This window comes from Myotis yumanensis, unplaced genomic scaffold (assembly GCF_028538775.1).
Source record: "Myotis yumanensis isolate MYYU_CA2020_CCGP unplaced genomic scaffold, mMyoYum1.0.hap1 SCAF_16, whole genome shotgun sequence".
Taxonomy (NCBI): Eukaryota; Metazoa; Chordata; class Mammalia; order Chiroptera; family Vespertilionidae; genus Myotis; species Myotis yumanensis.
The window spans coordinates 50,227,758-50,243,042 of NW_027223767.1; the positions used below are offsets into that span (position 1 = coordinate 50,227,758).

The 15,285-nt window shown below is 63.4% G+C and overlaps 2 protein-coding genes across 12 annotated transcripts in view; one reads left to right on the top strand and one right to left on the bottom strand.

Annotated features, from left to right (window-relative positions):
• TMEM94 (transmembrane protein 94) overlaps positions 1-1,185 on the top strand; it is a 31,425-nt gene extending 30,240 nt beyond the window's left edge. For all 5 annotated transcript variants that reach the window (XM_070394526.1, XM_070394528.1, XM_070394523.1 and 2 more), the window contains one exon: positions 76-1,185. In XM_070394526.1, coding sequence (XP_070250627.1) covers positions 76-148 — 73 coding nt within the window. In that variant the 3' untranslated portion in view covers positions 149-1,185. The remainder of the gene's footprint in view (positions 1-75) is intronic.
• CASKIN2 (CASK interacting protein 2) lies at positions 1,002-14,286 on the bottom strand. 7 transcript variants are annotated; one of them, XM_070394540.1, is made up of 20 exons: positions 14,172-14,286; positions 12,513-13,010; positions 8,715-8,766; positions 8,106-8,203; positions 7,579-7,724; positions 7,373-7,468; positions 7,156-7,286; positions 6,890-6,998; positions 6,479-6,587; positions 6,178-6,272; positions 5,480-5,741; positions 5,251-5,372; positions 5,094-5,163; positions 4,897-4,988; positions 4,596-4,706; positions 4,421-4,522; positions 4,171-4,309; positions 2,532-4,007; positions 2,222-2,444; positions 1,002-1,844 (listed from the first exon to the last, which is right to left on the bottom strand). In XM_070394540.1, the coding sequence occupies exons 2-20, from the start codon at positions 12,604-12,606 to the stop codon at positions 1,754-1,756; spliced, it is 3,618 nt and encodes a 1,205-aa protein (XP_070250641.1). In that variant the 5' UTR covers positions 12,607-13,010; positions 14,172-14,286; the 3' UTR covers positions 1,002-1,753. The 7 variants fall into 7 exon arrangements, with proteins under 7 accessions (XP_070250641.1, XP_070250645.1, XP_070250642.1 ...); XM_070394544.1 differs by having other exon boundaries at positions 7,156-7,277; positions 12,513-13,052; XM_070394541.1 differs by having other exon boundaries at positions 5,251-5,369; positions 12,513-13,052.
• Between the last annotated feature and the right edge of the window lie 999 nt (positions 14,287-15,285).

Below are 15,285 nucleotides of genomic sequence, written 5' to 3' on the forward strand. Positions count from 1 at the left end.
TGGCCTGCCCTGACCCCTGATTTAATCTCCCCACCCCCCGGCCCCCCCCCCCCCCCCCCCCCCCCCCGCCCGCAGGGTCCGGGTCCGCTACCAGAAGCGACAGAAGCTGCAGTTTGAAACCAAGCTGGGCATGAACTCTCCCTTCTGAGCCATCGGCCTTGGTGGTCACAGTACCAGACCCATTTCTGAGTCTGGGGAGTTGGTATCATGAATGTTTCAGGGTTTGCTCTTGTGCCCCATGGCACTGGAGGCCCAGATCCCCGTGCCAGACCCAGCTGTCGTCTTGACCCCAGGGCTACTGTGGAGTGAAGGAGCCAAGGCCGTGTCAGGACAGCCTGGCTCTTCCCTGGGCCTCAACAGGGGCCTTCTTGAATGTCTGACCTCATGTGCTTCGCAAAGGGGCTCCCAGCCCACTCCTCCTGGGGGCTGTCCCTCTTCAGGGTGCACTAAGCCAGTGCCCTGTGCTCTGGGGCCCCTGGGCGGGGCTGTGAATGTGGGGCCAGGGCCTCAACCTTTTTGGAAGGAACATTGGCAGCAGCTGTGGGGGGGTCCAGTCAACTCTCAAGGTCGCCGTTGAAGGCCAGGGTGACCCTCCATCCTGTCTTCCTGGGGCAGGGACCTGGATGTGGCCAAGCACTTCCCCTCCTCCCTCTGTAGGGGAGCCTCACAGGGACCTGAAGGTGAAGGCCCCCCTCACCCTGTGCCTGCCTCGAGCTGGCCACCAGTCAGTCTCGGGGACACGCCCAGGGCTCCTCCAGCCCCTGCATCGTTCTCCTGTGAGAATGTTTTTACTGGTGTATATTTTTTACTGGAAATGAGCCTTTTAGGAATGAATGTAGACTGGTTTGTATTAAAACTTATAAATTGCGTAAGAAAAACCTGTGGCTGGTCCATGAGGCAGCCACTAAGGGGAGGAGAGGGCTCGAGCCTTCCTCCTTCCGCTGCGACCGAGCCCAGGGTTCCGGCTGAGGTCCACAGCACAGATCCAAACACACAGGCAATCACGTGGAATGACACTTTCATTGGCGTTAGTTGGGGTAAGAGGTTAATTTACAGAGCCAGGGCCCGGCCAACCAGGTCAGGCTTCCAGCCCCGAGCGGGCAGTGGGCACTCTTGCCGTGGCTGGAAGCCCCTCCCCACTGCGTCTTCTCAGGCAGTTATAGAATAAATTCCATTTAAAATATATGCATTTCTCTCTGCTTAAAAAATAACATTTACAGTTGAAAAAGTTTGGACTTTGGGGGTCTATTAATCTCGCTGCCCCCACCCCGCCAGCTTTGCCTCACAGGCAGGGGAGGAACCGGCGTCTGGCCTGGGCACTGCCGCCTCCAGCAAGCAGCCCCGGTGTTTATTTACATGTCCTATGTACACTTGTGGGACCCGGCCAGACACACCTCTCCTCCGGCCTCTGCACCGGACAGCACAGCCGGTGGCAAGAGGCCCTTGGCACAGGAGCGTGAGACACTTGCGGGGGGAGGGGCACAGAAGCTCTGCCACCACCTTTCTCCCTGGGCGGGAGCTCTTACCAGGGTCCCTGACCAAAGGGTAGGGCTCTTTGCTCAGGTTAGACACTGGGAGGGGTTTCGCTGAGATATCAGGTTCTGACAAGCTCCCTGGACCCCCCCCAGGGGGCGGCTCCCCTGGAACTGCAGTGCTAACAGTCACTGGCTCGGAGCAGCAGGAGGGACCCTGCTAGGGCGGCAGGAACGTCTGTGTTGGGGCAAAGGCAATGGACGCTGCAGGTGGGTCTAGATCAGTCCAGCATGGCGTCCAGCTGGTCAGCAAGGGCGTCAAACATGGTGCTGATGTCATCCAGGATGTGCTTGGTGGAGGTGCTGGGGGGGCTGTAGGGGGGAAGCACCGGGTCAGATCGGCCAATAGATCACCCCGCCAGCCCTGGGCAAGGGCCCTGCGACTGAGCCTGGTTGGTGCCAAGTGCTTTCCAAGAAGGAGTCGCTGTCCCTTCCTTACATGAGTGCACTGGGGCTCAAATGACTTGTCCAAGCTCATGTGCCTCTAAGTGGCAGCAGCCAACTTCCCTGCAGGTCAGACCTAGGTGACCAAGACCTGGGCTCCTCCCATTCCAACAGGGGATCCCAGACTGAGGATCTGCCTGTGAGGTCCCTGCCCCCCAACAACCCCAGGACCCCCGGAAAGAGGATATGGGAGGAATTTTCCCTATGCCGCCACCTTCTCCCCCTCCCTGCCCAGCAGCCCTCACCCCTCTCGCTCCTCAGCGCCAATGCTCTTCTCTGCGGCCCGCAGTGCAGCTGCCAGGGACGAGCTGGTCCGTTCCAGTCTCTGCTGGGCCTGGCCCGAGCCCACAGCCCCCGTGCTCTCTGGACGGGGAGGCGGTACAGGGCGGGGGCCAAGTCGGGGAGCCAGCTTAGGGCCAGAAAATGCCAGCTGGGTGCAGGCCACAGACACAGGCTTGGGAGCTGTTCCTGCAGAGACAGGTTGGCTTGTGACTCAACTGGGCTGGACACAACCCCTGCCAGCAGTGCCCGGTCCCCGCAGGCCCTGCCTCATACCTGCTCCAGGCACCTTGATGAGGGCAGCGGGCGGAGCTGGGGGCTCTGGTTCCCCACGCTGCCGATTGCCTGCCGAGTTCTCCAGAGCTGGCCCAGGGCAGGGGGGCTTGGAGGGCTGGGTGGGAGGGCTGGGAGGGAGAGGGGCTGGAGCTCCTTGAGTTGGAAGGCTGCTAGGGTCTGGCTGAGGAGGGCAGGGGGAAGCCACAGGGGACTCGCTGGGGGTCTGGGAGGGCAGGGGGACAGAGGGGCTGGGCATGGTGGTGGCCACTCCGAAGGCCAGAAGTGCCGTCTGCAGTGGCTCTCTCTCCCGGCATTTGGGCCTCCGCTTAACAGTGTCTGACTCTGTGAGGTTGAAGTCGAGGCCGGTGGGCACTGGCGTCTCCCGGGACGGGGGCCCGGCCGGCTTGGGCCGCTGTTTGATAGTCAGGTTCCCCTCCTCCGCAAACGGGAGCCCCTCCCCCGAGCTGCCCCGGGAAGGGGGGGTCCCCTCAGGCCCCGGATCCTCCTCTTCCTCCGTGTCTGATGCGGGGCCCGTGGGGGCAGGAGGGCCTGGGGGCTCTGATGGGCCAGCTGGTTCACTCAGTGTTCGCCTTCGGGGCCCCGGGGCCCCCTCTTTGGGCCCTAGGCTTCCATCTAGTGGAGGTGGCTCCGGGGTGGGGCCAGGGACAGAGCTGAGGCGCTTTGGAGGAGGTGGGGGGGGGCCTTTGCGTCGGGCCCGAAGGGCAAAGGACTGGCTACGGGGAGCTCCTCGAACTGGGGTCTGGCTAGGGCTGGGCCGGGCTAGGGTGCTGCGTCCTGGTCGCCGGGTGAGGGTGGCGTAACTGCCCAAAGCACTGCCCACCGGCCCTTCGGCCTCCCCCTCGACTTCCCCCTCGGCCGGGCCCGGGCGGCTCAGGCTGTGGGACCGGCGCTTGGGCCGAGGAGGGTCTGGAGGAGCGGCAGGGGGGCCAGCCAAGTACGAGAAGGCTCGGGGTGCACCCGGAGGTGGCCCTGGGGCTGGGCTGGAGGGTGAGCCCTGGGGGTACATAAAAACATAACCAGGAGGCCCTTGGCCAGGAAGTGGGGAACAAAGCTTAGGGGGCCGCTCTGTGCCCTCCGGAAGGTTCCTTTCCTGTGGGGTGCTAGGGTCTCCACTGCTGGGCTGAGGGGCAGGCTGTTCCTGTGAGTGGCCAGACCCCCGTGAGCGAGCTCCAATGCTCTCCTGGCTTGGGGAGCGGGCAGGGGGCAGGGGGAGTGGCTCAGGGCCGCCCCCGGCCATGGCTGCCTGTAGCTCTGGGCTCAGCTCGCTGCCCTGAAAGGTGAGAAGGCGTGGGCCAGCCGCAGCAGGTCCGTCCCCATTCTCCAGCCCCTCGATGGCCATCAGCTCCGGGCCCCGGGCCAGTCGGCGGCCGCCCTCGCCTGCGGCCTCCCCGTGCAGCAGGCCCCGCCGGAGCTCAGCCAGACGCTTCACACCCAGCATGAGCTTCTTCTGATGACCTGAGGGGTGCATACGGGTGGCAGGGTTAGTGGGGCTGCACAGGGCCACCCCAGTTCCTCTCCAACCCCGTTCTCTCTTCTGGGCCTGGACCCTGAAAACATTTTGAAGACCCTGGGCGGCAGGTGGGTGCCTGGCCAGAGGCCCCAGTGCAGCCGGGCTCACCAAGCTTGTTGACGCCGATCTCCTGCAGCTCCTCCCAGGTGAGGTCGGCCACCAGCCCCATGGAGTCGTAGCCGCTGCTCAGCAGCTTCTTGTGGTACTGCGGCAGCCCCAGCGCGCACAGCCACTCCAGCAGGTCCGCCTGCAAGAGCACCAGCGCCATCGGAGCAGGCTCCCCCGCCAGCCTCGGCCCCAAGCCAGGAGGCGCCGCAGCCACAGCTGAGCGTGGGAGCGCGTGCGGCCGCCCACTCACCGGGATGTAGTTGGGCAGCCACTCGGTGATGCTGAGCTGGGCGATCTCGGAGGCGATCTTCTTCCTGTGCCCAGGCTTGGTCACCCCGATGGCCGTCAGGTCCTGCCCCAGAGTGGTGCCATTAGCCCCTGCTGTGCCTCCTGGGCCCTCCCCCGCCCTCCCACGGGGCACCCACCTCGGGCGTCATGCGGCTGATGGTTGGCACGTCGTAGCCGGCCTGCAGGAAGTGGGCGGTATAGCCCTCCAGCTGGAACTCACTGAGCCAGTTATAAATGGCCTGGGCATCCTGAGGTCGGGATAGGGCTGACATTAATGAGCCGAGTGTGCTGAGCAGGGGCCAGGGCCAGGGCCCAGCCAGCCGCCCAGCCGCCCCTAGGGGCCTGGACTGAGTGGCCTGAGAAGGGACTGAAGTCCATACTGAGGCCCATGCAACCCCCACCCGGGGCCCGCAGCCCCCTGCCCAGTGGAGGCCTCACCTTCCCCTCCAGCAGCTGCTCCGGCCTCACGTCCTGGGTGAAGAGCTGCTCCCCAGAGTGACAGTTGGCCAGAGGGCGGTGGCTCAGGCTGCCTTTAAGGAGGGACAGAAATGGAACCAGGGGTGGCAGCATGAAGGGGTGCCAAGCCCTCAGCCGCCTCACCTGCACCTCTCCCAGCCCATCCAGGTCCCGTTTACCTTTCCTACCTGCCAGGGATTGGGGGTGCAGTCCCGGCAGCCCCTGGTCCTCTCCGGCAGAGGGAAGCGGCTGCACACAGGGAAGGAGCGACTCAGTGTTCGGGGAAGTGGCAGCAGGAGGGGGAGCCCTGCCCCGTCAACACCCCCTCCCTCATACCTGGGCGTTCTCAATCAGGAGCCCAGTGCCGTGGCCGTTGGTGCCCTCGGAACTCTGCCCGCTGCCAGCACTGCGGATACTGCCCACACTGCCCTCACTACCCACGCTATTCCTGTCACCTGCTGGAAAGGCAGAAGCAAAGGGGTTAGAGTCCCAGTTGGTCCTGCCAACAGCTGACTGGCAGTCAGACGCCCACCCTGGTGCCAGGCTGCCCTCCGGGAGGATGTACCTGGGCTGTCTGGGCTGAGGCCCACCCGAGGGAGCTGGCCATAGGTGAGAGGGTGCAGGGAGTCGTCAGCCGGGGGCTGCGGTGTCCGAGAAAAGTTCGGGCGCAGGGGTGTGGGTGCAGAGGGGAGGCGGGGCGCAAGGATGCCCACCCGCTTGCTGACCACCTCGACAATGCCCGGGGGGAAGTAGCCCACACGGTCCGTGCCCCTCTGGCTCTCGTGGATGTGGCCCTTCCAGCGGCCATCAGGATGCTGCTCTAGCACCTGTGGCAGATGGGGGAGGGGGAGGCAATGGTTACTTCCTGTATCAAGCCAGGGCAGGCGGCCAGCCCTGTAGCTGCGGTCCCCCACCCCCAAGAAGCTGGTCTCTAATGCAAAAGTCAGCCCACAGCTCTGTGCCTGCCGTCAGCATCCAGCCCAGGTCACCGTGTGCCTCTAGAACACAAATAAAAGTCCTGGCATCAGCCCGGTTGAAATCCCAGCTCCACTGCTTGCTAGCCATGTGGCCTTGGGAAGTCACATTAACTTCCCTAAGCCTGAATTTTGTCTCTACAAAGGGAAAGGTGATAGCGCCTACCTCACCTGGACTGGAAAATCATATAAAGGCCTTAGCACAGAGCCTAACCCACAGCAGGTCCCCATCAAGTAAGGGACAGTGACCACTTGTATTCGCAAAGGAATGGCTGCACCAGGCCCTCACCGTGATGACGTCCCCTGCCCGGACATTGAGGGCAGTGGGATCATGGAGGTTCCAGAAGTCCTTGAGCGCTCGAACCTTCAGGATCCCCGAGGCCTCTAAGAGAAGGCGGAGGACAGGTGTCAACTCGGTCCTTAGGACGTCTTCCTACCCCTGCTGTCCCCTCCAGGCCCCTCCCAGGTCCCTGCCTCATCATCCCCACAGCACTCCCCCTGACTAGCCCCAGCCCCAGGAGTGTGACTCCACCCCTGCTTCCCGGTACCCACTGGAGGCCCCCTGGGCGGGGTCTCCCACACACACTCACCCCGCAGCAGCTGCTTGATCTCCCGGCTGGCCTGGGAGGTGGTGAACTGATTCACGATGTCCAGTGCCGTCTGGTTGTACGTGTTCCGAATGTTCACGTCCACCCCGCCCTGGGGACACAGTGCGGAGTGAGCGAGCACTAAGCACCTCGCTGGTCACTTCCCACAATCCTCATCACTACCAGGAGGCAGGTACTATCTCCATATTTTACAGATGAGGACATGGAAGCTCAGAGGTAGGGTCAAGGACGAGCTCAAGGTCATCCAGTAAGAGGTAGAAGTGGGGCTGCTCTCCAGCCACTTGGCCACCATGTTGGTGAGGGACACCGCTCATAGCCTCCACAGCCAGCCTCAGACCCGGCAACTGGTGGGCTCTGGGGGCACCTGCGGGATGACCAGGCGCCCACACCCACCTCCAGGAGCAGCCGCACCACCTCGGTCTTGCCGTACAGCGCGGCCTCGTGCAGCGCCGTGCCCGTTTTGGTCTGGCGGTTGATCTCAATCCCAGCTCTCAGCAGCTGCCTGTGGAGGCAGGGGAGTCACAGGGTGGTGGGGGCAGGAGAGGAAGCCAATTGCTGGGGGCAAAGGTGAAGAGGGCAGCAGGGCAGGGCACCGAGGGGACACTGCTGGCCCCCCAGGAAGGGGATGAGGAAATGAAGGTGGGGGGAGCGATGGGTACCTGATGACCTCTCTGTGGCCGTTCTTGGCGGCCAAGTGCAAGGGTGTGGTGTAGTTGGGGTCACACGGGTCCTTGGCCTCGCCCTCCAGCAGGGCCACACATAAGTGGCTGTTCAGTAGCAGCTGGGCCACCTGCAGTAATCAGCACCCAGGTAGAGCTTCCTCTTGAGACGCCCACAGACGCCCAGAACCAGCCCCCCAAGGGCCGCAGGCCTCACCTTGAGCCGCCCAAACTCGCAGGCCAGGTCCAGGGGTGTCTTCTTGGCCTTGTTGACCAGGCACGGGTTGGACTGATGCTGGAGGAGCATTTCTGACTGGGGGGGAAGGGGGAGCCGAGTAAGGGGTCTGGCCTGGCCAGCCCCTCAGTGCCAGCCCCGGCCCCCGGCCCCAGCGCCCCTGTGGGCGGGCGGGCGGGCTCACGTACCACTTCGTAGTGGCCATACTGGGCAGCCAGGTGCAGCGGGATCTGCCCGTCCAGAGACGCGGCGTTGACGGCCGCAGAGGCCCGCAGCAGCAGCCTCACGGGCTCCAGCCGGCCCTGCCAGGCGGCATAGTGCAGCGGGCGCATGCCTGCAGGAGGGAAGGGGCTTCTGAGGGGGGCCTGGTCGGTGTGGGGTCCGGGGAGGGAACCGAGCAGGGTCTGGAGCCACCCCAGCTGGAAGGGAGACAGACTGACACGAGCGATGCCGGCTGCACCTGGGCTTGGTCAGCAAGCGGTCCGGCCGTACCTTGCCCACCATGGGTGACCTCCTGACAGTGACCTAATCTCAACCCCCTCCCCTGCATACTGGGACATCAGTACCACCCGCTACCCCACATGTGATGGAGACTGAAGAGGTGAAGCATTTGCAAGCCCAGAGAAACGATGCCAACAGCTATTAGTATTGCTGCGCTGTAGCGGAAGCAAGCTCCGGCCGAATGGTCGGGTGGCGGGCTCCCTGGGGGTCTCACCATTGCTGTCCTTGATGTCCACAGTGGCCTGAGCCTCCAGCAGCAAGGCAATGAGCTCCAGGCTGCCCCCCAAGGCGGCATGGTGCAGAGCAGAGAACCTAGCGTGGTGGGACACATGGTGGGGGTGTCAGTGAGTAGCCCCTACCCCCCAAGTCCTTGTCTTCCACACCAGACCCATCCTGGGGGCTAGCAGGGCTGGGTTACTTGCCCACTGTGGGACCCCCCCCCTGCCGTGGGAGCGCAGAGCAGCCGGGCAGCGGCATGAAAGGGCTCAGTGTCTGGGCTGAGAGGACTGTTTGTCTGGCCTGCCCCCCCAGCCGGCCCAGGGGAGGGGGCCGTGGGAGCAGGAGCCTGAGGGCTCCTATCCTCTCGGGAGAAAAGGGGGCCCGGCAGGAATCTGACCCAAGGAGGCCCCTCAGAGAGGCACCAGGGCCCCTCCCCTCGCTCAGGGGCAGGACCCCTCCCTCCCATCCTATACAGGCAGGCCCAGAGCTTTCAGCAAACACACTTCAAGGGCCAAGTTTGAGAGGGGAAGGGGCTCTAGGCCCCAGGTCTTTCCCATCCGTCCCTCCCCAATGGCACAGCTCCTGGGAGGGGCGGCTCACTCACCCATCAGCGTCCTGGTAGTTGACGTTGAGCCTCTTCGTGGAGCCGAGGAGCTCTGGGGGTCAGAGCAGGAGGCATCAGGACACCCTCGAATGATCGCCCTTAGCCACACCCCAACCCAGCGCTCCCTCTCACCACCTCCCAAGTCCAGCTGACCTCTCGGTGTGCAGGAAAGCACCTGCCCCATGGCCCCTTAGCGTCCTGCGCCTACGGCTCCCCACCAGGGCCCATCGGCCCATCAGCTCGAGGGAATGGAGTGCAGGGAGGGAGCTGCCGCGGCGGTGGCCTAGCTTTCCTGGGCCCCCAGCCCAGCTCGTTTATAGCGCCAAGGGGGCGGGGAGGGGGGCACTGGCATGCCATGCCCTCAATAGACAGGCCCACGAGCACATGGTTAGCATTCCTGCCTGAACGGGCCAAGGAACGAGTCTCATTGTCCCGCTGGGATGAGGGGGCTGGGAAGGAAAAGAGAGGGGCTAGAGGCTGGAGAGTGGAAGGGCAGATGCCAGGGCCGCAGTGCCCAGCCCTACCACATCCATGAGTGGAGCATGTGGAGCAGGTGGTGCCAGACAGACCTACACTAAGGGCTGGCTCTGCCGCATACTTAGCTGTCTGATCTTGGACAAGTCACAGGATCTCTCAGCCTCAGTGTCCTCATCTATAGAATGGGCTGATCACAAAACCTGCCCACCAGGTAGAGTACCCTTGTCAGCATGCAAGATGGGAGCGAGTCCCACTTAGCACTCCCTACACATGAGCCATTATCAGCAAGAGGCTGCCCTTCAGCAAAAGCTGGGGCAGTCCCCGTCCTGGCCCCAGGCAGGAGACTCTGCTGGGTGGTGGCTAGAGAAGCTAGAGGCATGGGCAAGATGCTGTTTCATCTCCCTCAGGGACTGGACAGGATTCATGCAGGTGTGTTCCACCCGTGAGCCAGGGCGCAGGAGGGGGTGGTCCCTCCTAAGTGCCGGGGGCAGAGGGGAATGCCTGTCACAGGCGGCCCTGCCTTCTGCTGGAACACAGCCCTGCGGGGCAGGAGGAGGCTGGCTCACCCCGGGCAGGCGGGGTGCCAAGCATGCTGGTCCAGGCCTGCCCCCAGGCCCTGGAGGGCCCCTGAATACCCCAGCACGACGGGGCCCCCTTCCAACAGGGAGGGACCAACCCCAAAATGACGAGCGTGGACGGGGAGGGAGGGGACAGCTACATTTAGGGCTGCGCTGAACTATGCTGCTGCCGCAAAGGCAAATAACTGAACCAAGGAGGGACTCAGAGGTGAGGAGGGAGGGGCCGGTAAGAACAAGCACAGGCCTCCAGTCTTCCTCCGGCCCCCTGGGAGTCCTTGTCACACAGAACCATCCAGGGCCTTGCAAAGAACAGGGCTCTGGAGGCAGGAAGTGCCTGCCTCAGCTTCTTACTGGCGCAGGTACCTCCCTGGGCCTCAGTGAAGATGACACAGAAAGTGCCTCCACCTGCTGCGCTGGACAGCCAGGGACGGGGCAGCGGGGCGGCGAGGTGCAGCCTCTCCCGGGAGTGACAAGACAATGTGACAGGAGAGACAGGAACAGGGGCCGGGCTGGGCCAGGCTGGGTGGCTCTGTTCTCTCCAGAACAATGGCCGGAAAGGCGGTGGGGGAGAGGCTCGCAGTGACTGGACTGGGGACCTTGGTGGGAGGGCGGAGGGTCCTGGGTCGGGCCCGGCTCCAGGCACTTCCCCTTCAGCACAACCTTCTTTCCCGGCCTGGCTGAGGGGTGGCAGGGTCACTCCTGATTTAGGCCGGGGCAGAGGATGTGAGCTCAGCGGGCCACCCCCAGCCCGCTCCATTTCCTCTGGCCAGAGGAGACAGCGCGCGAGAGGGAGTGGGGGAAGGAGGGAGTGAGCGCGTCCAGAACAGTCCTAGGTAATTCTGACGAGCAGCCAAGTGTGGGAGCACAGGCAGAGGGCACGGCTCGCCTCTGATCGGCCGCACAATGGCTGTGTGACCTTGGGCTCTCTGGGTGTCAGCTGCCTTATCTGTAAGTGGATGTAGAGGCAGGGAGTTAAGGGGATCACAATAGTTCATGAACTGTAGGGTCTGCGAAATGTCACCTTGTGATTGCCTTTTTTACTTTTTTACCAGCTTTCCCGTCTTCTCAGAGGCCTGGGAGGGAGGCGCAGTGCCAGGGCCTCACGAGGTGTCCATCCCAGGACCCTGTCACCCTGCCTGCGCCCACTCTGTGCTCAAGTCCCTTCGGGGGCTCGGGGAAGGGACTGCTTCCCCCACAGACATTGCCCCTGGGGCACAGGGAACCTTCCTGGAGCCCAGGAGCCCAGCTGTGAGGCTCCCACCGCCGCCAGACCCCACCCACCTGTCCTCCTTTGGACCTCGCTTCGAGGCCCCAGGCTATGAGGCCAATAGCAGCTCAAACAAGGCCCTACTGGGCAGGTTGCCAAAAACAACACAGAGGTGAGGGGAGAAGGGTGCGCGGTTCCCACTCTTGGGGCTCCAGGGACCTCTTTAGCACCTTCTCCCCACTGTGCTCACCCTGCACCCACTTCCCCAGGGCACAGACACCCCCACAGCTTCATCTCCCTATACCTTGGGTCTCCTGCCCTGGCGGGAGCCTTAAGAACCCTCCTTCTGGCACCCACACTAGCGGGTGTGGGTGGGGATAACTAGGTGTTTTCATTAGCCAAAGTGGATCTTGGGGCTAGAGGCCCAGCACTCTGGGGGGACCCTCTCGCCTCCAGCCCCAGTGTGGTGGCAGCAGCCACCTCCTGCCCCTGCTGGTACAGGGGCTCCAGGGGACAAGTCTAGCGTCCTCCTGGGAAGACCCGGAGAGCTCGCCCTGAAGTCTAATCTCCTTGGGGTCTCACAGCAGAGGTTCCCAGGAGATGGGGCGCAGCCGTGCACAAAGCCCCCACAACCCTGTCAAGACTAGTGGCCCCAGGCTATGGAGAAACCTCCAGCAGACTAGCTGAGCCACACGCCACCAGGGGACACAGGCAGATAAGCCAGGGGCTTTAGCAAGTGGTGAGGTAGTGTTGGACTTTGTTTTAGGCAGTAGAACTCCCTTTGTAAAGCTATTTTATGGATATGCCCATTAAACTAAGACATAAACGCAGAGAAGATCTGGTTGAAGCGGTGTGGGTGGGGGTGGAGCTCTATCTGTTCAGTCTTTCCCAACCCATTATCGGAAACCCCGTGGCTCCAGAGAACAATCTGGAAAGCCACCTGCTGGAAGAAAACCCCAGGAGGGCAGGAATTCCGGTTTGTTTCATTCACGGCCGGACCCAGAGCTGGAGAACACAGCCTGGCTGGCACACAATAGGCACTCAAAAACCAGCTGAATGAGCCCTGGCTGGTTTGGCTCAGAGGTTCGGTTCCTGGTCAAGGGCACGTTCCCCAGCAGGGGTGCGTGGGGAGGCAACCAATCGATGTGTCTCTCTCGTGTAGATGTTTCTCTCTCCCCCCCTCCTCCCTCCCTTCCACTCTCTCTAGAAAGCAATGGAAAAAATACCCTCGGGTGAGGAATTAAAAAAATAATATTAATTTGAATGAATGCACTTCAACCTTTTACTTTACAGGTGAGGGAACTGAGCACCAGAGAGGTTAAGTTATTTGCCTGAGACACACAGCAAGGGGGACCCAACTTCCTCTCTGGCTCTCACACACAGAGGCACTCCCTGTATAGAACAAGACAGTTCTCCCCCCACCACCGACCCCTTTGATACCCCCCTCCTCCCCACCCCGTTCCCCCCCTTCTTTCTCTGCAACCTGAGCACTCAGAGGAGGGTCTCAGCTGGACAGTCAGCCCATCAAGTACTCACTGGTCTTCGCAGCCTTGACTTTAGCCACCAGTTTCTGCACACCAGTCACATCTCCGTTCTTGACGGCAAGGATCAGGTCCTGTTCACGACCCATCCTGGTCCCCAGGCTGGGCTCTGGCCTCAAGAAGTCCAGGGGAGAGGCCCGAAAACTGGTGTGAGCCAAGGCGTCAGGCTGCCATGCCTTGGCCCGCTGGAGGGCCAGGCGTCCTGGGGGAGCGTGGCTGGTGTCTCAGGCGGTGGGTTTCTTGTCAGGCACTGACAGGTATTCCAACAAGGTGCTTGGTGAGCTGCTGCCACAAGCTGGAAAGCCGATCTCCGAGGGGGCGGAGGCTGCTCGGAAATCTGGACAGATATCAGCTTGCAGCTTCCGACAGCCCAGGATGGGCTGGGACTGGGCGCGCCAATCTTCCCAGCGTGGCTCAGGAGCACCAGTGCCCACCCAGAAAGCCGCCAGCATTCCCTCGGGCCTCGGGCAGCAGTGGGGACAGGTCTCGGGGTCTGGAAGAGGGGCGGTGCTTTTGCTGAGGGCTAGGCCTGAACCTGCAAGGGTCCCAGAAGCAGGGCTCTGAGGAAGAGCAGTTCAGGGCCTCCAGGGAGCCCCCCAACCACACCGGCGGCCCTAGGGGCCCAGGGAGGGGCTAGCCACTCAAAGCGGGAAGGGAGCTGCCATGCATGAGAGGAATATCTGGAGGGGGGAGAGGTGGCATTCTGCGAGGGGGGCTGAGTCACTGCGGCCCCAGGGCACCTGGCAGCATCTCAACCTGGGCAGCAGCCTGTTCTCCACAGCCCCAGGGGCTGACACCCACGGACAGCTGCATGCCAGGAGGTGGGGCCTGGGAGGGTCAGGCCCAGGCAGACAGGAGGGTCACTCCCTGCCGAAGGTGCCAGCCCCCGGACGCCTCCCTCCCTCCCCTTTACTAGAATCGCTGGAGGCCCTCGCTGCAGGGCTCTTTATGAATTCAGAGTGGAGTGGGGAGCTTATGGGCCCCCCATTTCTGGCGGGGGGCTGCTTCTCGGGCAGGGAGATTTCACAGCACCTGTTGCTGACCTGTCCTCACGCCTTGTGCGGGTTGGAGAAGCAGCTGGGCAAAGAACAGAGACCAGAGCTGGGGCACTGCTGGCACACGGGGCTGCCTGGCCCCCCAAGCCTGAACCTGAGGCCCAGAGCCCCAACTTCACTGCAGAAAAGCTTACGTCAGTTCCTCAGTGGCCACGAATTTGCTGCCCGAGCCCTGCGGCATGACACCGGCATGATACCCGGGCAGGCCTGGGAACCCCTCGGTCCCAAAACGTCCCAAGCCCCAACCAGATGGCACTCCCTCTGATGGCACTCCCTCTGATGGCCCGCGGCCGACATGGGGGGAGGGCGCCCCTGGCAGTGCCTGGGGTCGGGCAGGCTCCCCCGCCCCCCGGAATGCCCGCCCAGCGCCGCGCAAACCCCCAACCCCAACCCAGCCCAGGCCGACCTGGGGAACAAAGCGGCGGGAGGGACGGATTGGGACCAGCGTTGGAGCGATTGATGCGGGAGGACGAAATAAGGAGGCGCGAAGGAGGACGGAAGGAGCAAAGAGACGGAGGCACCCGCTGATCCCGCAGGAAAAGTTAGTTTGTGCCCGCCCTCCAGGGTACTGCCCCCCAGCTCGGGCCACGCAGTCTCACCTTTCCCGGCCGCCCCGCCGGGGGTCCGCCTGGCCCCGCGCGGTCCCGGGCACTCTGGACGGTGGCTCCCACGGCCCCCCTTAGCCCCTTTCTCCTCCTCCTTTTCCAAGGCCGGCTCGGCGCCTCCCGCAGGAAATCCCGCCCCTCCCCCGTCCCTCCCGCCGGATCGGGAGCGGAGGGACCGTCCCGGCCGCGCAATCGGGCTGTCAGTCAGCGCCTGCGGCCCCGCCCCTACCCGCGCCAGGCCCCACCCCCATCGCTCTTCTGCGGAGCGGAGAAGCTGGCGGGTCAGCGCATGCGCCCAGGTGCAGCGGAGGCTGTTAGGGGGGAGAGCTCGCGTCCCTGAGTTCCAGTTGCGGAGCCAGGTCGACCTGGGGCTCGAGTTTAGGCCGAAAGGTGTGTGACTGGGTGGGACAGTGGACGTGATGTGGAGTCTGGAAACGGGGGACCCCACCTGGGGAGCCCCCCTGGGGAAGCCCCCCTTGCTCTTCGCCCCTCGCCCTTCCCGGGACTCCCGCAGTGACCTCAACCCGCCTTCGGAGTCGTCGATCCACGGGCTGATCGGGGCAATGGTGCCACCTAGCGGACGGTATTGGAGCGGCCCACGGTGGCGGCGGGGTGGACCCCAGCCTCGAGGAGGTGCTAATGACAGACTGGGGTGGCGCTTCAGCACCATCGCGGGCCGGACAGCGCCTCCCGCCCCCTGGGCTCTCGAAACCGGGCTTCCAAGCCCCTCAGAAGGGACCTAACGGAAGACCCCGAAGGACACCCGAGCTCCCCCAGCCCGCATCTAACAGCCCCCGGCGGCCTTCAGTTTTCGAAGCCGGAATTGGGGGACCCACCGCTCTCCCTTCTTTAAACCCCCCCTTTTTCCGTCCTTGTCCCGCCAGATGGTGGGAACTAAAGCAGCCACGGACTGCGGAGAGGAGGGTCACGCCTTTGACTCTTCCTACTGCACTTTCAGACGCCACGTTCCTCACGTCTTACTAGAGAGGAGCCCAGAGGAGGGCTAGGGACGGCCGAGGGAAGCCCCTACACATCCAGAAACCTGCCGCGCTCTGCCCCCGGAGTCGAGGCACAAGTTTGCGCGGGGAGCCGGGATAGCAGGGAAGGC